This window comes from Coenobita brevimanus, chromosome 102 (genome assembly GCF_032717465.1).
Source record: "Coenobita brevimanus isolate Jiangsu-jjx chromosome 102, ASM3271746v2, whole genome shotgun sequence".
Classification (NCBI taxonomy): Eukaryota; Metazoa; Arthropoda; class Malacostraca; order Decapoda; family Coenobitidae; genus Coenobita; species Coenobita brevimanus.
In genome coordinates this window covers 37,048,456-37,060,950 of record NC_137055.1, presented here as the reverse complement: position 1 = coordinate 37,060,950, position 12,495 = coordinate 37,048,456, and the positions used below count along the sequence as shown (strand labels likewise).

General features: G+C 40.1%; 1 protein-coding gene across 1 annotated transcript in view; it reads left to right on the top strand.

Annotated features, from left to right (window-relative positions):
• The first annotated feature begins 4,690 nt into the window (after positions 1-4,690).
• The window catches only part of rempA (intraflagellar transport protein rempA), a 30,842-nt gene continuing 23,037 nt past the window's right edge, over positions 4,691-12,495 (top strand). Inside the window, exons 1-8 of the mRNA XM_080284741.1 lie at positions 4,691-4,837; positions 6,690-6,917; positions 7,315-7,457; positions 7,929-8,071; positions 9,019-9,194; positions 10,077-10,269; positions 10,573-10,718; positions 11,569-11,667. Coding sequence (XP_080140867.1) covers positions 4,691-4,837; positions 6,690-6,917; positions 7,315-7,457; positions 7,929-8,071; positions 9,019-9,194; positions 10,077-10,269; positions 10,573-10,718; positions 11,569-11,667 — 1,275 coding nt within the window. The remainder of the gene's footprint in view (positions 4,838-6,689; positions 6,918-7,314; positions 7,458-7,928; positions 8,072-9,018; positions 9,195-10,076; positions 10,270-10,572; positions 10,719-11,568; positions 11,668-12,495) is intronic.

Here is a 12,495-nt window from a genome sequence, read left to right as displayed (position 1 = left end):
ATGAGAGGGAAGGGAGGGGAAAGGGGGGAAAGGAGAGGAAAGGGAGGACAGGAAGAAAGAACAGGTGAAAGGAGAGGGAAGGGGGGGGAGAGGGAGAAAACAAGTGATGGGAGAGTAGGGGGGGGGAAATACTGAGAGGGAATAGACGGAGATATGGATGAGGGGGAGGGGGAGGGGGAGAGGGGAAAGAATAGGTTAGGGAGATGAGCGGATAGGAGACTGGGAGGAGTGTGGGGAGAAGAATATGTCGGGGAGAGGGGAGGGAGGGGAAGAGGAAGGGGAAATGTATGAGGCAGAGGGGAAAGTGGGGAAGAGAGAGAGAAAACAGTTGAAGGAGGATGGAAGGGAGGGGGAGGAAATAAATGAGAGAGGGGGGGTGAGGAATAGGTTGGGGGGATGAGCTCATAGGAGAATGTGAGGGAGAGGGGAGGGAAGGGGAAATAATGGGAGAGAGAGAGGGGGGAGGAGGGGGGAAAACGGTTGCGGAGATTGTGGATGGGAGGGGGGAAAATCGGAGAGAGAGAGAGGGAGAGAGAGAAAGAGAGGAAAGAATATGTGAGAGGGATGAGGAGTAAGAGAGAGGGTAGAATGTGAGGGGGAGGAGAAGGGGAGAGATTGGAAAGAATATAGTGAGGGAGAGACGAGGGAAAGTTTAAATAAAGGGAAGGGGGGAGGGGAAAGATTAGGTGAGGGAGAAGGGGAAAGAATGGGTGAAAAGAAGGGGAAAGAGGAAAAGGGTGAAAGAATATGTGAAGGGGAGGAGAAAGAGGGGAAATGAATAGGTGAGGGGTAGAGGAAAGGGGAAAAGAATAGGTGAGGGGGAGAGGAAAGAGGAAAAGAATAGGTGAGGGGTAGAGGAAAGGGAATAGAATAGGTGAGGGGGAGAGGAAAGAGGAAAAGAATAGGTGAGGGGGAGAGAAAAGAGGAAAAGAATAGGTGAGGGGAAGAGGAAGGAGGAAAGGAATAGGTGAGGGGGAGAGGAAATAGGAAAAGAATAGGTGAGGGGGAGAGGAAAGGGAATAGAATAGGTGAGGGGGAGAGGAAAGAGGAAAAGAATAGGTGAGGGGGAGAGGAAAGGGAATAGAATAGGTGAGGGGGAGAGGAAAGAGGAAAAGAATAGGTGAGGGGGAGAGGAAAGGGAATAGAATAGGTGAGGGGTAGAGGAAAGGGAATAGAATAGGTGAGGGGGAGAGGAAAGGGAATAGAATAGGTGAGGGGGAGAGGAAAGAGGAAAAGAATAGGTGAGGGGGAGAGGAAAGGGAATAGAATAGGTGAGGGGGAGAGGAAAGAGGAAAAGAATAGGTGAGGGGGAGAGGAAAGAGGAAAAGAATAGGTGAGGGGTAGAGGAAAGGGAATAGAATAGGTGAGGGGGAGAGGAAAGAGGAAAAGAATAGGTGAGGGGGAGAGGAAAGGGAATAGAATAGGTGAGGGGGAGAGGAAAGAGGAAAAGAATAGGTGAGGGGGAGAGGAAAGAGGGGAAAAAAGTTGAAGGGGAGGGAAAAGAGGGGAAAAGAATAGGTAAGGGGGAAGGAAGTGCGAGAGGGAAAAGAGATGAGGGGAGGGGAAAGGGGAAAATAGGTGAGAAGGAGAGGGGAGAATGAGTGGGTTAGGGGAAAGAATAACTGTGGAAAGGGGAAAATGCATGAGAGGGATGTGGGAAGGTGGATGGGGAGTGTGATAGGCGAAATAATAGAAAAGAGGGGAGAGGAAGAGGGGGTGGGGAAACGGGGAAGAGGGAGGGAAAGGCGAAAGGAAGGAAATGGGGATATGGAGACACAGGAGAGGGGCTGGGATGAGAAGAGAGGAAGGGAAGGAGACAAACATGGCTGAGGAAGTGAGGAGGGAGAGAAGAGAGACATAAGAAAGGGAGGGAAGTGGAGGGGAAAGAATGGGTGAGGAGAAGGAAGAACGGGGAAGAAAGAAACGGTGGGAGAGGGGAAAGAATAGAGGAAGGAGAGGGGAAAAGGGATGGATGAGGGGTAAGAAATGGATGGGGAGTGGGAGGGTTGGATAGGAGAGAGGGGAATGAATGGGTGGGGTGGAGGGGAGATAGGGAGGAATGAGGAAGGGAGAAATTACAGAGAGGGGGAGGAGGAGCACGGGAAAAATTTTGAGGGAGAAAAAGAGGTGAAAGGGAGAAAGGAGGGAGGTAAAGAGAAGAAAAGAAGGAGAGAGCAGTGAAAGAATTGGTACGATGATGAAAGAGGGAAGAGTAAAGAGAGGAAGAGAGTGGGAGAGGTATGAAGAGGAAGAAGCAAGGAGACGTAGAAGTAGAGACGGAATGGAGGAGGGGAATAGAAGGGGAGGAATGGGAGGGAGAAGAAGAGAGGGGAAGGATGGGGGAAGGGGGAGGGGGAGGGGGAAGAGGAAAAATGGGAGATCAAGGGTGGATCTAACATTTACTAAAAGGATAGACACAGCTCTCTCTCTCTCTCTCTCTCTCTCTCTCTCTCTCTCTCTCTCTCTCTCTCTCTCTCAACCCCGGAAACGCAATCTCCAGGTAAATTTAATCACCATAGAAGATATTTTCATCATGGAGGGGTTACATGCTTCTGGCCTTGGGTTCCTTCTTCCTTGCATTAAAAAAATAGAATCATTCACCTCTACTGTACAGTCCAAGAGTATTTTCTTTAGATACATAAAATCGTCTGGAGGCAGCTAGAATGGTCCAAAAATAAAAATCCACCTAAATAAAGGAATTGAGGATCCTGTTTATTACCTTATTACTCTTACGTTAATTACTTCTGCTCCCTAACATGTTCCTTAGCGATTTATTTTCAGATATGGCTGGTTAATATCCTTCTGCATGTTATTTAAGTGGAGTAGGGCGATATTTAAAGGATTCATGTAATACAGAAGAGGACAGTAAGGTGTAATAAACAAAATAAATTGCTTAGAGAATATTGACCATGGAGTATTTATTTATTTTTTCTTACTTTTTCCTTCCGTCAGCGTGAACAAAAATAAGCCACAGGTGAAACGTGAAAAGGAGGAATTTTGGGCCATATTCATAAAGGATCATAAACCCTTCTGCCCGAGGAGGTAATTTCCTTTCCATTCTTATCCCCAGACGATTTTATTCGTCTTGGTAGAGGCCTTTCCAACTGGAGGGGTATGGCTCTGGATTTCATTATTTGAGTATAAGGAGGCTTTCCTAACTTAACCAGTTTTTACAACACCAGAGTCCCCAGTGCAGCAAAAACAATAATAATAATAATAATAAATAATAATAATAATAATAATAATAATAATAACTCCACAGAATGTAGAGCTCAGTGATAATCATGTCCATGAGGTTAACCTAAAGAGCATAAAACTGGACGTGTTTTTTTCATACCTCTAATTATTTGTGTGTGTGTGTGTGTGTGTGTGTGTGTGTGTACATTTACTCGAAAAAGTGTACACGTGCGCCTTCCTGGGTGAAAAGGTAGGAAAGAATCGAGACTGTGCAATATGTCAAGGTTACTGTCTGAAGACCTTACACTCACTCCTGGCTCTCCATCTCCAACCCTCTCCTTCCACCTCCGTGGTTCCACCTCCCTTCCAGCCATTTCTCTTTCCTCTTACTTTCCACCTGCTGTATTTATCTCTCCTCCATTTTACTCGGTCTACTTTCATCTACTGCCACTGAACCACCTGCCTTTCGCGTTTTCGTCCTTCACGTCTTTTTATTTTATTTTTTTTTCTTTCTGTATGTTGCAAGTTCCATTCCCACGAACATCAGTGGTTTGTGTTTTTAATTTTTCATCATCGTAATTATCAGGAGAATAAAGTTAATGTACTCCAAAGTGTAATATGAATATATTTACGATATTAGGCAACTACTCGAGCGACCAAAAAACAGCTGGCAACTGTTGTGTTTACATGTGCGTTGCCATAACTACCGGCAAACGCATTTAGTAGAAGCTGTACATTATATCATATGTTCGTTAGTTTGATACGGCATGGAATATTAAGTTGTCGATTAACTGGCCTTGAAATAAAACCATCAAAATAATTTATTGAACATGATGATACCTAGAAACCACTTGACGTAGTTTAATGTGTATGGAAATGTTGTTATATGTGCCAATAATCAGTTATATTCGACTTTCGGACAATTTTCTTAGATAGAATGTGTATTTGAGATTTTACAATTTCTGTAAGTTTTTCAAATGAATTAAAAAGCCATGTATGAAGAAAAAATATTCTTGTGGATATTTACGACTGACATTCCACCAAAACAAAACTCTGTTGTGGTGTAGTTTGGGACAATACTTGTAGTGCTGTTCTTAATTTTACTGTCTGATACGTGAATTTACACCGTAGGAGCTTGGTGGGAACATTATGGATATTTAAAGAATCACAGCTACGTTATTAACCCGACTGTCTTTCTGTACATTCTTGGAAATGTCTTTATGTGTAACGTCGGGACTTGCATCCTTTGAGTAAGGTACCATAATTATACTTTGTCAGAATACATATTTATATATAATATTTTGGGTTGATATTCATAGAAATAGACTGACATTAAAGGAAAGGTCTTCATCATTTTCTCCATTATTATTTTTCATGTAAAATATAGTCTACGAGTCGTTCCTTTTCATCCAACACATCATTGGTTAAAAATTGGTACAAAAATTTTTGCCATTATCTAATAAGACACAGACAGGTAGGCTACTAATATAAAATACTGCATTGCAGGTGAAAGATGTCACTGTACTTTGATTGTATAGTTGACAGTCCCCACACCAGTGCCATCAACACCCAGGTGGCCTGGCACCCTCAAGCAACATGCCTGGCAGTGGCTGCCTACAGTGAGGAAAAAGGAGGAGCAGTCAACGTCTACACAGGAGAGGTAGTATTTTATGTGGATATATTACTATATGGCATTTTGTCAAGAAGGCTATTAGGGTCCATGATAAGATACGGTAACTTGTAAAGGGCATACCAGTACAAAACTTACTAATCACTGCACTGGCCGAGATTCAAACATGGACCTGTGTCCTCCACATGTGAACGTGTTGCAGTTGAACCTAAGAGAGATTCCCCACATTGCCTCTGGTAGTGCAGGCTTATATAGACCCCATTACAAACTGTGTGGCAGACTCTATAATAAATACCAGCCCATCCTAAGTCAGTTTGGTGAGGTATGACCTGTCTCTCCTGTATGATAATGACTGATCCTGCAGTGGTTCAGACATATACCGGTACAGGCTGTCATGATGACTGTTAATTGTATACAGTACCATAAGGTGCCCTTGTGGCACGGTAGGAAGAAGTTTTGGGTCAAAGGAGAGCATGTGCTAATAAACCATAAATTCAATCCAAATGGTAGCCAGAGGATTTTATATAAATGCTGCCAGGGATGTAGGATGGTCTTCTACAGGATAATTAGTCTGGACTACAGCCAGGGATGTAGGATGGTCTTTTACAGGATAATTAGTCTAGACTATAGTAGCCTAGCCTTGGGCCCTCCTGGTCACATGGTCCTCTGGGACTCACAGGAGGAATGCTAGTAAAGGCATGGTTATTTGTTGTTATAGGACTTTAAAGCACTGACTGCTTGAGATTTGCCACTGAAGAATTTAATCATCTGGCATAAGCCAGAATTCAGTACATAGGTATGACAGTACCAGTGAAAGGGTTAAAGTTAATGTCACATATCATTGTTTCATAAAGTAATTTTTGATATGTTAAGCTATTTGAAATGTGTGCAGAGCAGTAAATAGATACAATATTATTATTGTCTCCTTCAGCATTTCAGGTCAGGTATTTAGATAATTAGAGGTAAATTTCTTAATCCCATCAGTCTTTAGGTGCATGTAAGAATTTTATTCTGGCTCACATCAGATTTGACAAGCCCTTATCAGTGAAAGGATTAACTATGTAACCATAGTCCGATCGTGTGAACATCGTAAAATACTCTACAGTACTGTGCAGTAGCTGATCACTAAGTTTTTAAATATTGTTTGATTCAAAGAGTTTTCTTATATACAGTGGCAGGGTGAAAAGGTTAAGCAAGGAGCTGTTGATGTTGATTATTACTAATATTTTGACTATGAGAGGTCAGTCTTAATCTGTTGAAAAGTCATCTAGGTTTGGCAAGAGTAGCCTATTATTCCAAATGACATAATCATTGTGATGGTGTTCATACAAGTTATGCTGTATTCTGTCAGCCATTTTCTCACTCACAGAGGATGAAATGTGACTGCAAGCTTGGTAATTGGCCACATAGTCATCACTCTTAGGCACAAAACATTCAGCCACAAGTACAGTACAGTCACTTAGTGATCCTTTGTCTGAGTGATTGTACGTAGAGTCAGAGTTCAAGCGAAGACACTCCCATTGTTACAGATCACATTAAACATCTCAGTTTTCTTTTTTTCCAACAGCCATCAGTAACTGTTTGAAAGTAATTAGCTGTTTTTGTCAGATTAGCTTCCACTCCATAGAAAACAGCAGCCATACTATGACCAACACCAGTATGGGGATTCTTCAAGAGGAAACATATGGTGTCATTTTGAGATAAGATACAGTATTACAGTACAGTACTAAGTTTTTGAAAGTTAGTAAATGATAGACTGTTGCAAAAATATAATCCTACTTTCCATGTGTGCAGCATTCTTCATAACTTGAATTAATTAAGAAAAGTATCATAGTATAGCATTCAGTTATTTGTGAGCTAATGGTGTATCACATAATTCCAGGGCAAGTTGTGTGATGAAGTTGAGATCCCTCCTCACCCTACAGCACAAGTCACTTCAGTCACTTGGCATCCCAGCAAGAGGATATTGGCAGTTGGCTGGGAATCTGGGGAACTTTTCTTATGGAATGACCATGAACATGAACTTCATGAAATACAGAGTCTTCATCGTGCTCCTATATCCATCCTTATGTTTAGTTCTGCTGGAACTAGACTTGTATCAGCGGATGGAGTAAGTTTTTATTGATATTCTCTTATTTTTATTTATTACTATTTTGCTAGCTACCTGTGAAGGTTATGATAGAATTAAAATAAGTTGTGGAAAGAGAGTTGGAGATGGTGATTAATGTTGAAAACTGGACTACTGTAGATTTATTCATCAACCCTGTCCAATTTCCTACAAGTAATTGAGGTGTTCATTCAAGTGACTGAGACTCATTTAGATATACCCTTAATATTAACCCACATAATATTATAACTGAATATGTTTGGGATATAGATGTGGTGAGTTACAGTATTAACATGTGAGTCTTGAAATGGGATATACTGTAGTAGCTCTTGCAATACCTATTCATAGTTATAGGGAATATTTATGAAGTTTTGCTTTTCATTTGTTTTTTCTGTTGCAGTCAGGTGCCACCGTTGGGTGGCGTGTTGACAACTCAGGTAATCTGCAAACAGTGTTTACCCATGAGCTGAAAGATCCACTGGTGCAGGTGGTGTATAGAGTCACCACCAGCACCGACAAGAATATACCCACACTTGATATCAAGTAAGTCTTGGATATGTGCTGTGAGCAGAAAACCTAAGTTACCTAACCCAAACACTCCCTCAAACTTAGACCAATAGGGGCCACCTTTTTTATGCCTTTCTTTAGTATTATCATTCCTCAGTAAAGCATGGAAATGTTGCTGATTTACCAGTTCCCTTATCTTGCAGAACCAGCTGTATAGAAAAGTTTAATATAGTATGTCTTGACACTACAGTGAAGAAATACACTATTTGCTCACTTTCCTCCTCCTCCTCCTCCTCCTCCTCCTTTCTTTCTTTCTTTCCTCCAGACACTTCGCTTTGGTGTCATTTGTAATGATGATTAATGATGGCTATATCTGACATGCCCAGTGTGTAAAATCTCTCATGAGCTAAATGGAAACATCTGGTGGTAGCAGGAATGAAATACAGAAGATGGCACAACACTGAAGAAGCTAAGCAAGTAAGCAACATAATTTTCCATTTATCTCAGTGGTCTGGCACGAGCAGCAGTGAGTGGGGATGAGCGAGCACTGGATATCTTCAGTTCCTGGAGACCACGGACAGGCCACAAGCGCTTGAGTCTGGCTTCTGGTGGCAAAGACAACCTCAGCTTCTTCTTAGGGTCATCTACTGGTGAGAGGCTGCACTCTGTGTGAAAGACATCTTTGTGCTGAAGTGGTGTTGTGAGTGTTGAAAGAGAGAGAGAGTGATTGATTGATTGTTTGATTGATTGATTGATTAATTCAGTCTGACCTGGAGAGGAGTCAGACTGTAAGTATTGTATCCTCACAGTAAATACTGTTTCCTTATGTTGATAGAAGTAATCCATTTCAATAATCTCAACACTGTGAAACAAGCAAAAGACCATACACTGTTTTCTGTAATGTGCTTGCTCAGATATGGCTCCACAGTCTTAATTAGTATTTAGAAATTTGTACAGGAAATACAGCCTATGCAATGTACCATGTATACAATGATTTTTGTACGTTTCCCGCATAATGTACAATTCTTCACTGATATATACCGGTATATTACTGACTTTTTCTACTTATTTTGCTAAGATTCCAAAGATTCTATGGTAATGAGAATTAAGAGACTTACCACGATCACCACACAATCTCTTTTCCATAACAGAATAAGGTGATAAAGGCAGTTTGTGAAAGGTAGCTGTCAATATACAAACCTTAAAATGAATATATTACTGAACTATTTAAGATACAAACCTTAAAATGAATATATTACTGTACTATTTAAGATACAAACCTTAAAATGAATATATTACTGTACTATTTAAGATACAAACCTTAAAATGAATATATTACTGTACTACTTATGGCAGTGGACAGATGTTTTTTTTCCTCATTTGTGTGTGAAACTTACAACATGTAATGGTGTATGTAAGTGTATGTGTTTACATTTGTGTTGTGTGTTTGTTTATATTTGTATTTGTAACTATACATTATTTGTTTTTGTATGGTAGGTATTCGATATGTAATGGTGTATGTATGTGTTTACATTTGTGTTGTTTGCTTGTTTAAGTGTGTATTTGTAACTATACAGTATTTAATTTTGTACGATAGGTGTACTTTACCACGTGAGTGAGAATGGAAGCTGTGTTGAGGTGCTGCAGGCTGATGGAGGCATCAAGCGGCTGCTTCACCATCAGTCACGTAACCTCCTCGTGGTCATAACGGAAGGCATGGTGCTCGGCCAATTTTCTGTTGCCCAGGATGGCTCAGTTACAGAAGTTAATAAGGTGAGTCACTCAAAAGATATAACACAATTAGTCCTCTTCCAATATTAGGGTGATGTTTTTTTTTTTTTACCTCATGTGCAACAAATATCATATTGGACAAAGTTAAATTCGGTGTACCTGTTAACTGCATCCTTGGAACCTAACAAGAATGGTTGATTGTGTTAATTGTCTTGGTATGAATGATTGGTTTGGACTAAAGCAGTGAATCAGACTTAAATGTGAATTTGAACATCCTTGCCAGGTAAAGACAGCTGCTGAAAATTATGAATATATGTATTTTTTCTGTACTGTACCTGTTGAGTGAAAATAACCTTTTTACTTTTATACAAATTGATACTGTATATGTTGCAAGTTTATAACATGGATTAGAAAAGTACCACCACTTTATTGGCAATACATTGTGCCTGCACATAATCATGTGCTACACGGGCATCTGGTAGCGCTCATGACTGGAATGTCACTCAACCATATTGCAGAACTTCCGCCTATCAGAATTCTTTCATTCCCTGAACTGCATCTCCTGGAACTCGCTTCCCCAGAGTTGTTTTCCTCCAAATTTCAACCTACAACTGTTCAAGTCTAACTGTTACAGATATTTTATGAACAGAGGACACCAGTAATCTGGTGTATGGATTTTTTTTTTTTCCCCCATTTGTTTTTCCTTCCTCTGTTCTGTTATTTAAAAAAATGAAGAAAAGAAAAAAAAATGTTAATTCGTGATAATTTTTAAAAAGTTTTATTTCATAAGTTTGTCTTCAGTGTACCATTAGTAAAATTATCTATAATTAGCCAAAATAAAAAGCAAAGTGGTTACTTTGTAGCAAACTGTAAAATTATTAATGTTTAAATTAGTTTATCCTTAAAGTGAAGTGACTATTTCAGGTAAAATTGAGTGGAAGAACAACAGATATTCAGGTGACATGGGCAGGTGCTGGGTTACTGGCTGTGGCAACAGGAGACAGTTCAGTGCGACTCTGGAATCTGGACTCTGGAGATAACTATGTGCTCAGCTTAAATGGCCCCAGCTACCGAGACCAAGAGTACATCATGTGTCTCAGCTATTCACAGAATAAACGTAAGTGACCTACCGATACAAAAAGAATATTTCGTGTCTCAGCTTGTATCTCACGTGCTTCAGCTATTGGCAAAAGAAATGCAAGTGGTTTTGAGTTACTGAGACCAAGGGTTTGCTGGCCCATGTCTCGGCTGTATGGGAATACAGTATATGGTAATTCTTTCAGATGGACAATTCATGGCTCTGTGAAACCAAAACACTTTAATGTTCATGTTAGTTACCATGTGATTCTGTTAAGGAACATACCAAGTAACCTGACTGTATGACATAAGCATTAAGTTTCATTGGATTTGTACTTTGCAGAAATCCTGTGTGCAGGAACCAGCCTAGGCAGTGTAGCCATGTGGAAGTATGAGCAGAGTCCCCCAAAAGAAGAGGAATATATCAGGGACCCAGAGAGGGATTGGAAACTTCAGAATCCCACCGTCATCTCTGGTGCAGTCAAGCAGGTCTGTCCCATGTACTGTTTGGCATTTAGTGATTACAGTAAATTGATTTTTGAATTTTCCTCAATATATGCAGTGTAAGCATGTTGTTATATTTTCACATTAAGGAAAAAATTGTACATTGTTTATGTGAGAAATGTAAAGCTTTACAGTAGGTGAAACTTAAGTAATTAAGGGAAATAACAGAGCTGCAAAGGACACAGTTGCAAAATAGGAGGTGAGCGACCAGCTACGAATTGAATGCACTGGTAATTTGATGGATAGAGAAAGACTGAGGTGGTTTGGACAAGTAGAAACAATGGAGCATAATGAAAATTAGGTAAATTGATCATAGAGTGTGAACACAGAAAAAATCCAGATCTGCGAAAGCAGTGAGAGATCACGAGGCACACCCGAGAAGACATGGTATGAAGGCCAGAAAAATTAAAAAGGACTTTAGGGTTAAAGGATTAAATAGAGATGTTGCCAAAAATTGTGGCTCATAAAGAGTCATAAACAGGTGAACAATGTTGATGCATGCAAGCATGTACAAGGTATTGAACAATGAAATCTTTAATTCAGTAATATAGATTTTATTAGGAAGTGGAGTTCCTTAAAAATAATTGTCAACATAGACAACAGAGTGGCAACCCAGAGATATTAAGAGGAAGAGGCAGGCAGAGAACAAGACTGTGTGATGAAATCCATAAATATGGTAGACTGCAATGGAATAAGCTGATAATCATTATGTTAAAGGAGAAAACATTGGGAGAATTCTTTGTTATGTGGTGGATTGATGTGATCTGAAGGTGATGATAATGAATAAGTGCCACAGTGTTTTTGAATGCTCTATACATATTTTTTACTATTCCAGGTGACATGGGGCACCACTCAAAACTTGTTGGCTGTAAATACTGTTCGGGATGTGTACATACTGAATGAACAACACATGGTGGCCAGCTACAAGGACCAGGCATGTTGATATTTGTTTTGTTTTGTGACTGTTGATTACCTTATCTGTATGAACCCTTAGAAGTAATTTCATTGACATTTCATTGCAGAGTTGTTAAGTTATCTTAGGAAGAGACTATGCAAGACTGTGTTTATTGAATGTAAATCCTGATGTGCAGCTGACCCATAATTTTGATATGCCCACTTCCTACAAATACATGTACTGGTATGTATAATTAAAACTTTAGCTTGTATACATTCTCATGTGGAATAAAAATAAACCAGAGAAAGTAATTTTGATAACACTTACATATATGAAGGTAAGAGCATCATCATCATTCCAACATCTACGTTAAGTGAATGGCTGAGTCACCACCATCTACCACCAGCTAATCACATGTACAATCAGTAAAGTAAATAATGTGTGGAAGTTTGTCCTGGATGAACTTTTTTAATGTGTTTCAATTTGTCTCATAATTCCTGGAAAACAGAATTCATATAGGCTGGATGAATCACTCTTGCGTGATAATCAAAGACGGTGAATAAAACCCACACTTGTAGACGAAGAATATAATTACAAAACAGTTTCGGTGGACACTGCCACCATCTTCAGTGGTCAAGATAGTGAGAGGGAATGACATATTAACTATACAAGAGTTCCTTTTTATGCGTGTGTGTGTGTGTGGAAGGGGGGGTAAAGGTGGGGTGGGGTAGATTGTAAGCGGGGATAAACCCCAGGGGGGACATTACCGGGCAGTTCAGGTGTAATTCCTATCTGTGTCTTAGCAGGAAGGGACATTTCCACTAGGGACCTTGTATTATTGGATCTAGGTATGTACAAGCTAGATCC